At 40.4% G+C, this 18,867-nt stretch overlaps 2 protein-coding genes across 6 annotated transcripts in view; one reads left to right on the top strand and one right to left on the bottom strand.

Annotated features, from left to right (window-relative positions):
* The window catches only part of col4a4 (collagen, type IV, alpha 4), a 94,829-nt gene that overhangs the window by 44,722 nt on the left and 31,240 nt on the right, over window positions 1-18,867 (bottom strand). For 4 of the 5 annotated variants that reach the window (XM_089121051.1, XM_089121050.1, XM_089121053.1 and 1 more), the window contains 2 exons: window positions 10,840-10,996; window positions 10,345-10,390 (listed from right to left, as the gene is read on the bottom strand). In XM_089121051.1, coding sequence (XP_088977177.1) covers window positions 10,345-10,390; window positions 10,840-10,883 — 90 coding nt within the window. In that variant the 5' untranslated portion in view covers window positions 10,884-10,996. Of the gene's footprint in view, window positions 1-10,344; window positions 10,391-10,839; window positions 10,997-12,344; window positions 12,494-18,867 lie in introns of those variants that run through there. The other variant, XM_039670926.2, reaches the window with a different exon arrangement.
* col4a3 (collagen, type IV, alpha 3) overlaps window positions 12,547-18,867 on the top strand; it is a 45,772-nt gene continuing 39,451 nt past the window's right edge. The window contains exon 1 of the mRNA XM_039670928.2: window positions 12,547-12,917. Coding sequence (XP_039526862.2) covers window positions 12,837-12,917 — 81 coding nt within the window. The 5' untranslated portion in view covers window positions 12,547-12,836. The remainder of the gene's footprint in view (window positions 12,918-18,867) is intronic.

Genomic DNA, 18,867 nt, shown 5'->3' with positions numbered 1-18,867 from the left:
CATGCGGCGGAAAGCACTGGAAGTGTGCGTTTGCGAAAAAAAAAATTCAACGTTGTCTGTTGATGTATCGAAGTCTTCCATTGCAGTTTCCTGTATATCTAAATATGTTTAGATCTTCAGAGTGAAGGGTAACTGAAATCTCTCTGTAAACAATGAGTGACGTACACGTGCGAGAGATCACTTCTGGGCACTTTCCTACGCATGCGCAGACCGAAGCGCCCACGCCCTCAGATCACTTGGACGTGGCTGTGGTTACAAGACGTAAAATGATATAAATACTGTTCGTTTTCTCACACAAACCGCTCGTTTCGTGTCTTTGGCCATCAATGTGTACTTACATTTACGAGTCATTAAATCATGTTTAATTTGGACTTCTCTGTGCATGCTCTTTGAGGTGGTGACCATAGACCTGCATTATATGACTGACAGACAAGAACGGTTTGACCTAAAAATATCAAAATTTAAAATACTGAGGAAACAAAGACACCTACATCTTGGATGCCCTCGAGGTAAGCTAAAACATATCAAAAATTAATTTCAAAGTGAACTATTCCTTTAAGATGAATAGCGTTGCCAGATTTCTAATTTGTAGGCTGCTTTGGAAGAAAAATGAAAATGAGAAAATCCCATTTAAAACATTTGCCTCTAGAAGTCCATTTAAAGTACACAGAAAACTTTTTTCCACAGAACACTTTAACCAGGCTTAAAAAAACAAAACAAACTTTTCCTCATTTTGGCAAGGGAACACATAGTGTGTTAAATTTAAACCAAGTGCAAAAGGCCAATCTATCACAACATAAACTAAAGTCAAGAGTCTGAATGGCACACAATGATTATGCATGCAACAAGCCGTAACTCCTGCAAGCACGTACAATATTTCACAAAGTAATTCAGGAGAAGAGAGAGAGTGATTGTACAGTATGTTACCTCATTTATCCTCCTGTTAAACTTGTGGGACAATGTGAATATACTGGGAAAATACTGCAGAGTTATTTTCCTCATTAGATTTTCTAAGGGTGCAAATAACAAAGATTTATTTTCACAGCCTTCTTTGCTCATATTTTTTCTGATCTTAACTATTTGCTTCATGTGTGTGTTTGTGTGTGTGCACACATAACAGGGGCTGTGAATTACGCAAGAGTTAATGGTTAAGTGCTGCGTTATGACATCATCTCAGGGTTTGAGATGGTCCGTGCTGACTGGATGATGAGCATAACCGCACGCTTCACTCCAAGTCAGATTGTGTGAGATTACAGAGATAGGGTAAGATGGTTGCTGCATGACAGAGAGACACGCTTCGCTTATTCCCACACTTTTTCTGTCTTGCTCACTCTTTTTCCATTCCTCTTTACCTCATGTAACCTGTATTGCGCAATTATCTGAGACTGAGTTAAATCCTGTTTTTTTGTTGAGTTTGGTTTTGTCTTAATGGATGTTTGGTGGCATGGCATTACACAGGACAGATTATTAAAATATCTACAATTTGTAACCAACTCAAAACACTGGGATTAGCCTCACCTGCCCGATAAAACCAGTTTTAGATGTTTATTTATTTATTTTTTTAAGGAACTATAGCTTAAGATAACTCTTTGTCATATTTTCTCCTCAATGTAACAGTAAGTTAACAATGTAACAATGCTAGTTTTAAACCAGCAAATCAACAGTATTAAAATTAAGTAAAAGCCACGCCAAAGCCACATTCCAAAACCACTTACAGTTATTTCATTGCAAAAAATAAAATAAAAATACAGTCCGACAGGCAAGTCATTAAGATTTTTCAAACAAATTCAAACTCGTTTTTCAAATAAATTAATATTTTCATTTAAACCAAGTTCAAAAGAAATTGTTTAAGCAGAACAACTGCTTTCAGAATGATTTCTGAAGGATCATGTGACCCTGAACACAGGAATAAATTACATTTTAAAATATATTACAATAAGAAAACCTAATTGTATACATACAAATTGTAATATCTAATAATTCATTTATTAGAAATAATGTGTTTTTACTGTATTATTGTTATTACTGGGGCGGCAGTGGGTGGCTCAGTGGTTCATGTAGGTTGTCTACAAACCATTATCAAATACATGTGGCCTCGGTGAGCTTAAGAGGGTTCTATCAAAAACATGAAACATTCTGAACAGTAGTGTATTTTAGAGCAAAGCAAAGCTACAAAAATGAAAATACACACTGCACAATGTTCATTTCCTTTTTCATTTTCATTTCTCAAGTGCATGACTTTTCAAGGTCTGGATATCCGTTCTTGGACTCCTTCCCATTTCTTTCATTCTTGCTTTATTTGAACATGAGTTCAGTCACAGTATGTCACCAAGGTAATAACTTATGTATTGGGACATCTGGTTGTGTTTAAATCTTGCTCTTTCTTTCCCCCATATATCTGCTCTTCTCCATACCTGTAGGAGGTGCTTCACCTCCAACAGGATGTTGACCAGACAGCCAATCAGAGAAACTGCAACAGATAAATCTCTTTTACTTACACTCTATCCAGATCTCCCTCTACACTTAGGTTGCATTAACACTCCAGGTCTTCAGGCCCAAATCCGATTTTCTGACTATATCCCAATATCCTATATATTTTTCGGACTATATTTTAACCTTCAAATGGTCTTCGTTTCCTGTTTAAACTTCTGGGCTTCAGGGCTTTTTATACGACGGCTTTTATATACGACCCCAACAATTGATTGAGTAATTGTACTAAAAATATAAATTTTTAATCATATAAATAATATATTATTATTTTTTTGTTTACTTCTCATCTATTAATTAATGCTGTATTTTTGGAGATATAAAGTACTTTTGTATCCATATACCACACAATCCCTCAACTAAACCATCAGCTTGCAAGTGAAATATTATTTTTGTATGATTGCATTTATGCTCTAGTACAAGGCCTATATACTAGTACAAGGAAATGTATATTTAGTTTTTTTTTTTTTTTTTTTTTTTTCACATTTCCCATTTATTTCAATATGGGGTCATATTGACCCCGAAGACCAGAAGTGTAAAAACATTTTTTTACATACCTTCAGAACAACCGAATCAAGCCCAGTTTTGTGTGTGTGTGTGTGTGTGTGTGTGTGTGTGTGTGTGTGTGTGTCGATAGATAATGTATGAATCTTATTCCACTGAGATGAAAGGAACCTCTTTTTTTATTAATTAAAAGTCAATTGGGGTCGTATAGACCCCAAGACCCGCTTGAGGGCTACAAGTGACCCGTATCCGTACCAAATGTAGACATTCTGACCCGGAAAAGGGAGTAAAACAGCATGAAATGCAATGGATGCAGATACAAATAAAATTACGCAGTGTTTTGCTTTTCACAATATTTTTAAAAGTCAGCAACATTGGTCTCGTTCAGCGGAGAAAAAGATGGGAACCCTTATAGCCACGACTCACGAGCGCTTAAAACCGTATCTCGTGAAATGTCTTCAAACACGGATTTATTTCTGTAACAACACTGCATTTTTGCCAGGACTCTTCGCCTCAAACACTCAAAAGACATGAAACCTCCAAAATTGCTCCACTATCTGCATCCTTCGTCCACCATCGTGCCTATATTAAGTCATGTCATCTCAGTTGGTGGTGTCCGTCTGAGTTGACGTCACTTTGACGTACGACTCACATTTAATATCTGATTTGTCTGCTTACATGGGACACGCAAATGCATGTTTCCGATTCATATCCGATTTATTACCACATATGAGTGAGGCCTGAATCTGATCTGAGAAAATCGGAATCCATGCGTTTTTTTTCCTGCTTACACGTTCACCGGTCATATCCGATCTGTGCCACATGAGAGGAAAAAATCGGATTTGGGTCACTTGAACCATGCAGTGTAAATGGGGCCTTACTCTCTTCCCAGCAGGGGTTCTCAACACTGGTCCCAGGGTCGACTTTCCTGCAAAAATTATCTCCAACTGAAAGGGCTAAGCAATGTCTTCAACATTATTCTAAAGTTACTGGCAGGTGAGTTTGATCAAGGTTGGAGCTAAACTAAATAGACCTCGAAGGCCATAGAATGATAAACCTTGATTTAGAGGCCAAAAGATTTAATCAAACATGTAATCATCAAAATCTGGAAACATCAATATCTGGCAACCCATTTTCAATTTTTAGGTTTGAAAGATCATGTGAAACAATCAAATCAAGTTTGTCTAGCTGGTACTGTAAATCGTCAGGTTGGAAGTCGCTCACTGATGGAGTGAGACAGAAAATGTACATGTCATTCATAGTGTGTGTGTGTGTGTGTGTGAGGCAGCACCTGCTTTGTGACACCTGGTCATTTTTTTCAGGTTTACAACCTTCACACAAAATCAAACAGAATGCCTTAGGCAAAACGACTTATATATGTGCAGGAACCACAATGTACCGTCAATAAAACACTCTCACTTTCCCTAATTCTTTCAACTTAAAAATCTAATTCTGTCATTATTTACTCACCCTTGTGTTGTTCTAAATCTGTACGGCTTTCTCTTTTCAACGGAACACAAAAGGTTAGGCACCACCAATGGTCTCTATGATAAACGTAGCACACAATGCTTTTAAAAAAACAGCCCTCAATTTTCAGGTCTAGAGGAAAGGATAATTAGTAAATAGTAACTTAAATTTGTAAGGTTCATCACAAAAAAGCAATCGTATGACTTTTTATACCGCTTTGAAGTTTGAATGCTTCAGTTTCACTTCAGAAACTTTTTAAAACTTTTATTTCATGGAGGAAAGAATATGTTTGGAACAAAATAAAGGTGAATAAACGATATAATTTTGTGAGTGAACAACCCAATTTAGGTGGATTGTTTACATTAGAAATATGTCTGCATTCCTCTCTTCTTACGTAAAAGCAGGGATGGGCATCAATGTCGACGATGTTTTCTTATCTTCTCAGCGATTGTACCGCACTATCTCACTTTTTTGTTCAGTGTGAAGGTATGAAGGCAATCTCCATCCATCTGCCCTCATAAGTAATGTTCTGTATCCAGCTGCGCCTTTGGATTCTAGCCACTTAGATGATGCCTGAAAGCAGGCCTTATATTATTTGTGCCTCCCGAATGAATAAATCGGTTGTTGTATTTGAAAAAGAGAAAAGAACACTGCTAGCAGATTGATTGCAAATGGTATTGTCATACGTGATAATATTGCACGGGTTACTCCACTTTATGCACCTTCCAGCAAAATCATTTTTTTCAAATGTTATATGTTGTTTGAGTTGTAGTATTGCCATTGGACCTCTACTTTTTATTTTAAGAAAGACTTTATGTGGATTTCCAATACCAAATGTGATTCAGAATGCAAATGTTTCTATTACTGCTTATGCTGATGATGTGACTGTGTTGGTTAGTGGTGGACAGGATGTTAATGCTGTCTGAAGTCCTTCATTTATATAAGAAGGCTTCATCAGCAAAAGTAAATTTATATGCTTTTTGGGCAGGTCAAGATACTCTATGTTGTCTACCATCACTGCCAAGAAAGCTTATTTGGGGAAAAGGTTATATTGGGAGATTTTGGTTCAAATGACTCTCAGAAGTTAAATTGGGTGGGTGTAATGGAAAAGTACACACCCGATTATCTCACTGGACCTGGTTGCTACCCAAACGATGTCTTGATTTTCAATAAATTGGTTGCTTCCACATAATGGCACAGATTCCCTGTGCTACAACCACCTGCTGAACTAGTGCAAGAAGTGCAGAGAAAGTTGGTGACCTTTTTCTGGTCCAGACAATATTGGGTGCGTTCCTCTGTACTGTTTCTTCCGATACAAGGAGGCCACAGTTTGGTGGATATCAGGCTTATGACATTTCGTTTACAAACTGCTAAGAGACTATTATACAACAATGACAGTACTTGGTTTGACACCGCAATGGCACTTTTGAGAAGAGCTGGTGGAATGGGACTTGATGAACATTTGTTTTTGATGAAGCTAGAAGAGAGCTTAAAGATCTTACACCTTTCTACAAATCTGTTCTGGAAGGCTGGAAAGTTTTAGCATTTTCAAGATCACCTGCCGGGATGTGGCTTTTGGAGGAACCTTCGTATCTTAACTCTTTCCTGCCTTCGAGACTTTTGTCCTCAGCCTTTCTGCGTTCACCACATTTACTGTCTGCTGGGTGCACAAAGCTGGGTCATTTACTCACACCAGTCTGGAATCCTTGAGCAAGAAAGCTGGAGTTAAGTCAATACGAATATTACAAAAGCTCCCAGCAGAGGTGATTGGAGAACTGGATTTTAATAGCCTGGTTAAAACCAGACTATTCTCAGTTGTAACCGAGTTATGCTCTGGAAAAGCGTCATAGACAAATCCAGAGGGGCGTCTCCAACGGACGTCAAGGGGGTTACCTAAAACCAATCAGAGCGATGAAGGAGATATGAAGAGCGGCGGCCGGCGGAGAAACAGACGCGATCATAGCTGTCAACATTGAACATTGAAAATAAGGGAGTTTTCCCGGAATCCATCCCCAAAATAAGGGATTTTTTTTTTTGCACGATTCTCACCCACAAACTTTAAAAATAAAGCACAATCCTTAAAAGTCTAAGGTGTTCATAACTAGCCTATGTGAGAGAGAAAGAGACAGTGTCATTTAAAGGGAAAAAAATCTACATTTGGATTAGCGTGTGTTGCTCTAGCATTTGGACAACAATTTCAACATTTAGCCCATCACACATCTTCCAAAATCCGCAAAATAGGGAAGTGGGCTGTCTGTTTATTTTAATTACATTTACACATTTTGTGTAGCTTTAAAGAGCCTATTTAGCCTGATGGTGGACCATCACTCAGAAGACACACTATCCTATCTTTATATCCTCCTATAGGCCCAGAACGTTTTTTTTTCAAGTTTTTTTTTCTTCTTCATGTAATAACATTGTTAAGAGCTTAAGAAACAAATGGAAAAAAAGAAAATATATTTTATTCATATATTTGAAAATCTATTTATAATTATTATTATTTGTTTAAATTACATTGATATCTGAATTTATGTAAAAACCTAGACTTTCAAACATCAAAATGTAATGTAGCCTATGTATTCGAGTACAAAATTACATTCAGCTAGCCTAAACATGGTTTCCTATTTTTTATTTATTTTTTTGCCTGGAAACGCAAAGAAATTCCAGGCAAAGAAACACGCTTGCCTGTCGCGTGAAAAATAGGCGTCAGTTCTATTTCTAGCATGCACGCGTTTTCTGGAGACGCGCGTGTCACGCAGGCAGCGTGCAATAAAAACGGACACGCCACGCAGCCATGTGTCTCCGGCCAGCGCGCGCGGCACCGCATCCGAGGATAAACGACTTCAAGCCGAATCTGTCCGAGCCCGTACGTCTCACACAATCAGTAAAAATACGGTATATTTTACGGGAAAATACTCAAACGGGAAGACAGCGGGAAAAGAGCTAAAATACGTGAAAAACCCGGAAAAAACGGGAGGGTTGACAGCTATGGACGCGATAGCTGATTCGAACGAGTGATGTTCGACGGCGGCATCCATCTTTGTAATGTAGCCTACAGCATCTGCTTCAAAATCCCAGTGCTGTCGTCATCGTGTAAAGCCCGCCCCAACGTTTCTGATTGGTGCTGCGATTTCGACGGATTGGAAATGGGCTTGAATGAACTCTTTGTCAGACTAACTTTCAGAGCATTCTAAATTTCCCAGGCTAGGATTTTAACTCAATGAGATCTTTCTTGGACAATCCAGCTTTAATAGATGAATGGAGAAGTGGATGTGAGTATTGTTTTCCCCTTCTGACTGTAAGAGCTGCTGTAGGGGACTGGCAGGAAGAGAGGAAAGGTCTACAGTCATTCAGAACTGATTTGAGTCAGTGGGAATGAACAGACGTTTTTGGTACTGACTCTTCCCCTAAAGATAGTTGGCATATCCTATAAAAACGTCCAATCGACCAGCAGACTGGTGACCTCCAGTGGAGGATTGTACACGGATCTATAGCTAAAAACAAACCAGCCCAGTCTCATCCCAAGGCGTCATATATTTTGACAATGCGTATACATCCGACGCACACGGCACCCTCTAGCGCTAATACGAGACGCAGATATATATGGGCCAGACGGCGCCTCCTAGTGGTCTAACCCTAACCCTACCCCAGATCTAAACCTACCCATAACCGAAGCGTGTTATAGTGACGCTAAAGGGTGCCATGTCCACCGGATTTAGACGCAATTTCAAAAGCGTTACTATGACACCCTAGGATGAGAATGCGTTGAACAAACATGGTGTTGCATCTTGATCCTAGTGTTAGTGTGAGTTGTCTTTTTGTGGAGAGATTGAATCTCTTTCATTTGTTTATGCAATGTACAAGGTTGATTGTTATCATCATCATATTTTTGAGAACAAGTATGTTTGTTTATAATTGTAGTTAAAATAAAAGTGTTAATCCCCTCTCTCTCTCTCTCCCTCTATTTTTCCACCTGTTCATCATTGCAACTAGCGTTTGCGCTGCTTCTCTATAACACCTGTTCTCATTCTAGTCTCATTACTGTTCCCCTTGTTCTTTGTCGGATTATTACGCGTGTACGTGAGTCATGCCTGTGCTATATGTTTTCTACCTTGTGTTGTGTTGTCTTGTCCTGTCTTATCTTATCTTGTCTAGTCTAGACGAGTTGTGCTTGTCTTGTGTGCTTTCTCTGCCCTGTAACCCTGCTGCTTGTGACCTACCAGTCTACTCTCTGTGGCTTTGTGGCCTATTACAAGGACTGTGTTACTGGCTAATGTGAATTACCAGCTCCGCAAACTGTCAAGAAGACAAGAGTCTTCCGTTTCTGCAGACTATAGAGTACACTGACTTTAAGTTTATTCCAGTTCTCTGTCAGACTGCCTATGTTCTTAATTAAAGACTATTGCAAGAACTTTCTTTTGTACTTGGATCCTCTGTTTCTTCTGACAATAAATATATATTCCTAAAACACTTTTCACCCACAACACTATTTTTTTTCATGGGCAGTTGATGAAAGACATTGCTGGATCCCTCATGCCATCATAGCCCCTTTGGATCATGTGACGCTTTACTTCAAAAGCCGCTTCATGCCATTGAAATCACAAGATGAGTGCATGTAAAACAAAATATTGGTTCTCTAGTTAAGATCTCTTTCAAAATAGCTCAATGAAACACCCATAGAGGACCAATACATCAATCCAGCTAAAGAGGTGGTCACACCCGACGTTAGACTAAACCTAGTGAACTGCTTCACCGCCTATACACTGGCAGATAGGGGCTCCGCATTTCAATGGGAATCCACATGTTCGGGAGTTGTTACTCATTTCAATTCATGTTCTAGTTGGTTAAGCAAATTTGTCACATTGACCAAAGAAAGCTGCTTGGTTTTAAAATGTACTTCTTGTGTTCATTCGTCGCTACACCAGTGGTTCCAAAACTGGGGGGCCTGGAGATCTAAAAAGGGGGTTGCAGTATGGCTAAGAGATAGCAGTCAGCAGATGCAGTAAGCAAATAAACTTCTTCAGGGGGATACAAGTCCCCACTGCAAAATTGTCCCTCTTATTACTCGCCTACTTGCAAGGATTTTTGACTTGAAAATGTTATTCTCCAAAAAAGGGGGGCCCAGCAGAAAAAGTTAGGGAACCACGTGACTGCGCTACACTGTTGACAATGGACCTTTTTATTCTTAGAAATTTAGTTGAAATATCGGTAATGTGAGGTCAGCATACCCATCAAAGAACAAAATATGCTCTACATACATCAGCAACTCGAATGCACTTTTGATTTCAATAGAGATTAAAGCTGCAGTCCGCCTGTTTTACCTCTTTGTCGCCATCTCTGTTCAAAATCTGCAATTGCATTATTTGCAGAATTATCAACATTACGTGAGTTGTACTTCAACACGGCACAGCGCGGATGAACACAATGTTTGAGGAGAGTGTGTAGCTGTCAGTCACCGCGCCGATGATACTGGCATTCAGAAATCACAGATTATTGTTTTTGGAAGTATGACCAACATACGAATTTTCACCAGAAACATCCACTTTGGTTCTGGTTCTGACATTGCTGTAAATCGCACTGATTAAATGAATCTACCAATCGCTTATAATTTATCATATCACGCAAAACTGTGCAAAATATACTTTTTTCGCAAATTGTTCATGTTAACAATGTCAGCATGGCTTGTAACGACATGAGGGTGTTAATGACAACATGAACTACCCCATAAACATATTGCTAAGCTAATTGTGCAAAACTCGAATAAGCATAAAATAAGCTGCACATACAAACACAGCTTTTACCTGAATTACACAGGCAAAGAGACTTTTATTGCCATTTGACTCAGCCAGCATCATATGGAGATTGTGAAACATTAAAACAACTCACCCCCAAAGCAGTGTGTATCGTCATAAGTGCCAATAAAAGCCTTGTGCTGGAAAAACAAACAAATAAGACAATTATGAAAAAGTCATAAGTAAAGAAGTTAGATGCCTCTTTAAGGCACATAAACTACCATGCAACAGTTTGGGGTCAGTAAGATGTGTGTGTGTTTGTGTGTGTGTGTGTGTGTTTTTAAGATGTCTCTTATGCTCATCTCTTGTTTTGCATATTTTAATGTTTTTTTTTTTTGTTTTTTTTTTTGCATTCATGTGATGTGAAAGCTTAATTTCAGCATCATTGCTCCAGTATCACTTGATCTTTCAGAAATCAAATCAGAAATAATCTATTATGATTTGCTGCTCAAGAAACATCTCTTATTATTATCAATGTAGGGATCTAATCATCTAATTAGGTTCTGTTTGATCTAGAATTAATCATAATAAATGTCATAAGACATGCAAACAATGATGATGGAAATATTAGGACAATGGGGTCTCTTACCAGAAAAGGAGGCTGGTCGAGGCGATCCGGCGGGGGGGTGTCATCTCAGCCGCCACTCAGGGCATGTGCTACCTGTTGACCTTTCTCCACTGCCTCAGAATGATGTGGTCAGTGATGTAGATATGACTCCTGACGTCCCGTCGGACAACTCACCCACCTGAGGGAAAGATGAAGAGATGGATGAATGGGTAAATCACTGTAGAATATGGGCAAACAAAAAATTATGCATGGAATTGACAGTTGGGTAAAGGCAGATTCTCTCTCCTTCAATGACATCCCCAATGGCTGACAATATGGCAGAGGTGGTGATGTGAGAGGTGGGGGTGAGAAGGAAAGAGACAGGCTGAATCAATACAATAGATGGAACTTGGACAAAGTTAATCTTTCCGGATGGCTTCTTTTCCATGACACACAAGTCAAGACTGGCAAAGATTGTAAAGCCAACTCACTGACAATGGCCACATCAAACTACACATTGCAGACCGATGCATATCCATATGACATTAACCTCATAGCCATGATGGTTAAAGCCCTCATCATAATTGAGTTTACTAGACATTAGTTTAATGTCCATGGCATAATATTTCTCATACCACTTTCTGACCTGATTTGATAATAAATGTAAGTATTGCTAACAAGCAGTAAATCGTTTTGAAAACGGCAGCTGGTCACAAAATTGTATAAGTCAAAGTCAAGTACAAAGAGCGATTCTGTTACTAACCTACCTCACTACATTAAATCATACCGATGAGTTGTGGGATATTTTAAATGTTGTGCCTAGATTTACTATGGTCCTTCTATGGATCACAATAATTATAATGCCATTAATAATAATATGCCATTATTGACATATAGAGAATGGAACTTAATGTATTATATGAAATAAAATAGGAATCAAATATAGCACATAAAAAAGGCTAAGACGATTCTAAAACTATAATATGAGTGTTGGTCACAAGAGTAGCAAATTTGGTCCATGCACAATGACCCATTTTGTACAATCTTTATGGGACCAGTAGTATACATTAAAAAAAAAAGTGTTACAACCTTCCCCAACTGCACAGCCCGTTTATTTTTTTATTTTTTTAATGGAGATGACAAACTTGTGTGGAGGTATATCAAATAAAACAATAAGCAGATCAGTTCTGCCATTAACAATCAATAACATCCCAAATAAATAAAAGCAGGCATCATGTAATGCTTTAAAACTGTGTTGCCCAGAAGTTCCAACATAATATTTTCACCCAGAGACGTAGCCTAACTTACTTCTGTCACCTCAGGAAGGTGGTGGTCATGTGATTTGAACCCGTTATTCATTTCTAATTGCTAAAATTCATTGCATTACATTTGATTTGACCATAAGCTATATTGACAATACGCTATGGTCTCCTTTTCTAAAGAATCGCACTAAACAAAACCAGTCTCCAGTATTTGGAAACAAATACGCACAAGTGCAAGAACTTCACAAAACAACCAACTAGGCGACATCAAGTAAACATCCTCACCTGCTCCCGTAGTTTCCAGCAGCACCGCGGGTTTACATTAAGGCGTAAAATACAATACCATACAGAGAGGTGCACGCCGAAAACTTTTTCAGAAACGCGCAAAAGAGTGGGTAAAGTTAACATGGGTGCGCGCTTCTCCGCTGCCGTCAACACAATCAGAATTTGCTGTGACGTCATGAGTCGGTTTCCCTATCCCTATCCCAATCCCAACGGGGATAATACACCAAACACACTTCACTGTTGCGCTGTTTTGATATTCTTGGGGATACACCGACAGTCCAAAAAATAGTAATTTCGTTGACAAGTCATTTAAGTAGAATAAGTTTATGCTTTATTTCTGAGATGTTCCCAGTGCTGCAGGTGGGTTGGCAGGTAGATTTGGAGCTCATCCTGCAGTTCCACTCTGGACTCCGGAATAACGTGTGATTCTGAGATTGTTGCGGGCTGGACCGGTGGAAATTGTTTGCGGGTTCTTTCGTTGTCTGTGAGAAAATGGATTCTTGCTTAATATTGAGAGCGACGCTTTTCGGGCTGATGTTGCTGGGACTTCTATCACCGGCACGAACTAAAGGGGTGAGTTTAATATTCAGTGATCAGTGTCTTATAAAACGTTCTACTCTTAAATGATCTCCAACATATATTTTTGAAGTAGCCTACGAATTATTTAACGAAGAATATGAGGAGAGGGTGCTGAATTATTTTATTCATATCTCCATCTGCGGATGTTATTGATTAGGCTGTATAGCAGATCGTTCAGACATGCACTGAAAGGAACTAACGTTATCAAATATTGAAAACATGTTCTTTTATCAATGGTGTGAATTATGTGGAAGACCAGTAACGTTAGGCTTAGCTATTTACACAGGCTGGCGTTTTCTCAAAAGACACTCGCGCAAAGAAGTTGCGTTTACTTGGGATGGTAACCATAGCAACAGTAGGCTACTCGAACTCTTTCCGTTGCTTGCATATCGGGCGGCATAATGGACTCTATGCACGGCGGTATTTCCGGTGAAGGTGTAAGGATGCTCGATAACTTCCGCCAATCGTAGAGTCCAATGCAATACCGAGAATGTATATTGAATTTTATACTCCATGGTTATAATAAAGAAACGTTAGTCACAAAAAACACCCCTCGTTGTGTTTATGCTTCTTTTTTAAAATTATATTAAATAAACATAACTAGCCTATATATAAAATTACATCTAAACGTACATTTCGTTTCAAAGACGGGAGGACAGTAAATTTTGAAGACTCTGCCATAATCCCGTTTTCCTCGGTTCTCCTCCGCTTAAATCTCCACAACTGGAAATGGACGAGCATCCTTGCGTCAAATGCGGAACTTATGCGTACATATAGCCCATTGTTTATCGTTTTAATACACATATGACAACACTTTGTTTAGGAATGCCTTTAAGATGAGCTGGAGTATTCGGCTAGTACGCGAGACGGAGATTGTGTCTTGGACAAAAATGTCGTTCAATTGAAAGGAATTCGAGTCGACCATCCTAACGTTACTTGAAATCATATTAGGCTAGTACATTTGACTCCAGTAGGGGCGCTCAATTGTGACGTTAAGCTCCAATCAATCAAACTTCAAAGATCTTGAGCTGTAGTAGACTACTGTATCATGTGACAGTATGGGCGTCACTTCTGATGAATGTTTTTTCCCGTTACCTCATCTTTTTTTGGGAAAATGCGATTCAAAATTTAGCCCCGTGTGTGTGTGTGTGTGTGTGTGTGTGAAAGAGTGTGTGTCGGTTGCAATTTGCTACCATTATGGTAGCTACTGTGGCAATACTTTTTTATTTATTTATTTGTAAGAGTATTTCTCAGCATTGTAGGCTACTAACGTTAGTCCTAAAATTTAAAAGGCAGCTATAGATTTTTATATAGGCTAAAGATTAAATTAAGACTTAAAAACTATAAATATCCATTCAATTGTGTTTAGAACATTTTTTTCTACTCACTAGTCTATTACTGTTCTTTACTGTAGATATGTTATTTATTTAATTTAATTTGATCAGATTTTTTTACACTGTTTTTCTTTAGACATTTCCACAGACCCCATTGCACCCTCTTGCAGCCCCCAGACCCCAGTTTACAAAACCCCTGTCCTAGAGCATGTATCATATGCAGTTCTCTAACAAGAGGTTCTCTCTTAACAAGAGGGGGAAATTTTCCACGAGATATTGAAGACAAAAAATTTGCCTCAATTTTGATTTAATGTACGTAGAACACGTTGCAACAGCATGCAGACATAGGCGAGGCGGCTTAGCGTGCCTATTGGCTTTCCTGCGGCAACTGCAGCAGCCTATCGAGAGAGGCCCTTTGGTGACTGTCCAATGGCGGCACTTTGCGCCCATTGCATCACACTCCTGCCACACACTCCCTATAAATATAGCTTGATAGGCTGATATCACTGATATATCATCTCTTCAGCAAAGCTCACACATCGCTGCATCCAGCGTGAGAAGCTTCACCAGTGAGAAGCCGTGCCGTCGAAAAAGCCTTCTGTGGGACGAACCTAGTTCCCAGTCCTAATGCAGCTGACGGGCACTGCCCCATGGCCAATTCCGAAGAGGAAAGACCTCCTCTCTCAGGCCAAGGGCTCAATTTGGCATCCTCACCCGGAACAGTGGGCCCTGCATGCATGGGCCATCAACGGGTACCCGCAAACCTCCCCGAGGGAGTGTTGAACCCAATCACGCAGGCTAGAGCGCCGTCTACTAGACGACTCTGTGCCACAAATTGGTCAGTGTTTGTTGGCTGGTGCAAAGCCCAAGGCTTTTCACCCATAGACAGCGGGGTAACGGAAGTGCTCTCCTTCCTTCAAGAGCTGATGGATAAGGGCAGAACCCCATCCACGCTCTAAGTTTATGTGGCGGCCACAGCAGCGTTTACGAAACCCGCGACTGGTCTGTCACTGGGGAAAAATTATCTGGTCATCCGTTTTCTAAAAGGAGCTAAGAGGCTGAATCCTCCCAGACCCCCATCTATCCCCATGTGGGACCTCCCCACGGTTCTGGAAGCCATGAAAGGTGCCCCATTTGAGCCCATCCAGATGCCGGATATGAAATACCTGTCGTTCAAAACAGTGTTTCTCATGGCTCTCGCTTCAGTAAAGCGCATAGGGGATCTAAGCACTCTCAGTAAGCACAACTTTTCTGGAATTTGGGCCTAATGACTCGAAGGTCATACTCAAACCCAGACACGGATATGTGCCTAAATCCCTCAACACACAGCTTAGGGCCCAGGTTATTTCCCTGTGTGCCCTACCGGTTCATAATGAGGAGAAAGACGCGAGCCTCTTTTGCCCAGTCAAGGCATTAAGAGCCTATGTGTCTCGCTCGTCCATATTTAGACAGACTGAGCAACTTTTCGTTTCGTTCAGCGGTCGTGCTAAGGGCCTAGCCACATCGAAACAGAGCCTATCCAGATGGATAGTTGATGCCATAGCACTGGCATACACGACAAAGGGACTTTAGTGTGTTAGAGCGCACTCCACTAGAGGCATGGCCTCATCGTGGGCATGTTCTAGTGGGTTTACATTACAAGATATCTGTATGGCGGCAGGCTGGGCCTCCGTCTACATTTATAAGGTTTTATAACCTTAAAGATCCCGATTTGCAGGCTAAACTACTATTGGTTTAAAATCAAGGAATGTCTGCCTCGCTGCTTCGGCACAGACTACTACAATCGCTTGAGCACCGCTCGCTGACCGATTGAGTTTTTCCCCAAGGGCAAAATAATACCCATACTGTTACTCAGTTCAGGCCGAACTTTCTCTTCACTCTGACTGTGTGTGACAGTTACAGTGATTAGTCCCTTTGGTTGCTAACTTATTGGGAATTATGCTGCTAGCCTCTCTTCTCAGACTTTCTGTGAGTCCATGGTGATTTTGCACTATATGAGCCCCGGGCACTTACCCTTTGGGACTTTGGTGTTAAATCCCTGCACGCACAGCGTTTTACATTGTGTTCCCCTAGCGTAAGATATTACACAGTATGAGAGAACCTCTCCTAAGAGAACGTACTCGGTTACTAACGTAACCTCGGTTCTCTCTAGAAGAGGGGACGAGTACTGCGTATCTTGCCGTGCCTGCAACACGTTCTGGTTTATTTCGCCAATGAAAAACCAGTGATATCAGCCACTCATCAGCAACTATATTTATAGGGCTAGGCCACGCCCGCTTCAGCGGGAGTGTGATGCAATTGGCGCTAAGTTGGACCATCACCAAAGGGCCTCTCTCGATAGGATGTTGCAGTTACCGCAGGACAGCCAATAGGCACGCTAAGCCGCCTTGCCTATGTCTGCATGCTGCCACAATGCGTTTTACATTAAATCAAAATTAAAGGGGGGGTTGACTGCATTTTTTGTATTTATGGGGTGCAATATAACATGTATTCGAGTTTTTTCTTTTTTTAAAAGTCTTATTTTTCATAAACTTCAGCTTTATTGTCAGCCGCGCTCTCCTCTGTCCCCTGAACGAGCGGTTGACTTCCTGATTCTATGAAAACACTCCCTCAGAAACACGTTGTGGGCTCAGATTGGTTAGTTTGGCCCGGTGTGTTGTGATTGGCTAAACTTTCACTCACGTTGTCCGGAAGGTTTAACGCCCATTACCTTTACGGGCGGAACGTGAGCTCCGGTCCAGATGTAAATATGTGTCGAACTGCAGTATCAGTGAGGCAGAATCAGACCGAGAAACCCGCGATGAAGAGAGTCAAACAGAACCTCACCACACACGGCTCTTACTAAACGTTTCTGAATTATAATTTGCTACATTTTTTAACTTTATACACGTTTGTTTTACACAATAGCATCTGACTGGCAACAATAGCAACTGACTGGCTACTAATGTCATACTCAAACAGCGTTGGCATGTTTACGCTCTTGATCAAATCGAAAATAACGTCATAAAGCATATATACATGAAAAATACGTTTAAAACATTAGTACTTATAGACAATTAAGATCCATAATCTTTGTATGAGTTTGTCGTGGACACAAAATAGCATAGGCTAACTAGTAGTGGCTATAAAGCCAGCGCTGGCATTTGAAAAAAAAAATAAAACACAAGGCTAACGTTACGTCTGGAATTACATGCAAATACATTTAAATTGATGAAGTCTTAGCCTACTTACAGATTGTGGCCCAACAACTGCTGCCTCTTGTTTTAAAGTCGGAACTGCTTCATGTTTTAGTTTCTTGTTGAATCTGAAGTTGAACTCGTGGAGATTCTGGAAGCTGTCTTCCGTAAAATGCGCAGCACAGAGAGCTAGATTACGATCGTCATTTCCAGGAACATAATCAAACATAAATAGTATCCATTGTTGAGGAAGTATAAACACAGAAGACCTGACAGTTGCGTGAACAACACACTCGACGAGTCGACGTGCCTCAGAAATATGTGCATGCCATTTTCTGCATATTCTGAGGGAGTGGTTGATGCAAATTTGCGGGTTAGTGACGTACCATAACCCAGCTGTAGTCCCAATCGAGTCGTTTTTGTAGGCAATTATACTTCCTGGTTTTTAAAAGACAATATCTCTGCTTACATTGAACTTTCAGCGCTGCAACTTTGCAGATACTGTTCATGCACCAACAGCAACATTACACACTATTTAAAATGAAAAAAGTGAAAATCGCAGTCAACCCCCCCTTTAAGGATCATTTTTTTGGCTTCAACATCTCGTAGAAAAGAGATTTTCCCCTAGCCTAAGAAATGACACAGTACTCGCTCCCTCTTCTAGAGAGAACCGAGGTTACGTTAGTAACAGAGTACGTTAGATATGCAGATTTGTCTGTGTTTTTCTGTATTGTGAGTGTGGGGTCAGTGTGATTCTATTACCCCTTTTCCACCAAGGCAGAGCTGGTGCTGGTTCGGAGCCAGGGCCTAGTTTCAAATCGATTCTTTGTTTTTCCACCACCAAAGCACCAGCTCCGAACCAGAAAAATTGGTTCTTAAGTAGCACCAAATCATTGCTGGTCTAGAAGTAAGAACCGCTTACGTCAGTGGCTGGGGGCGGGGTTTCCGTGACCAACAAGACAAACAGAAACTTGTGACCGCCACTTTTGAAATAGCAGCTAATCATGCTAATAGCAGCTTGATTGTAATCCCCGTTAATGCTTGTGACCACCAGAAACTTGTGACCGGCATTTTTGAAATAGCAGCTAATCATGCTAATAGCAGCTTGATTGTAATCTCCGTTAATGCAAGTTATGGCTACCGATGTAGGCTTGCAAAGCCATGAGCATAAATAGTAACGCAACAACTGCCATTGTTGATGGAAGGCTTGTTCGAGATGCATCGGTGCCACGTGGACTGATCAGAGCTGCAGGAGAGCATGGAGAGCATTCAACTCCTGCTTTTGGATTGTTCTCACAGTTTGAGATTCGCAGTGCGGAACCATTTCGAACAAGCCTGGTGTGTTTGTGTGTGCCGCGCTAGCGTTGCTGGGCAACATGAGATGCATACTGTATAGTGATGTAAGATCTGGCTCTGTGATAGCTCTCTAGCCGG

Source organism: Pimephales promelas, chromosome 16 (genome assembly GCF_988280905.1).
Source record: "Pimephales promelas chromosome 16, fPimPro1.hap1.1, whole genome shotgun sequence".
In the NCBI taxonomy this organism is placed as follows: domain Eukaryota; kingdom Metazoa; phylum Chordata; class Actinopteri; order Cypriniformes; family Leuciscidae; genus Pimephales; species Pimephales promelas.
Note: the sequence above shows the minus strand (reverse complement) of the source record. Positions and strands in the feature narration are given on the sequence as shown.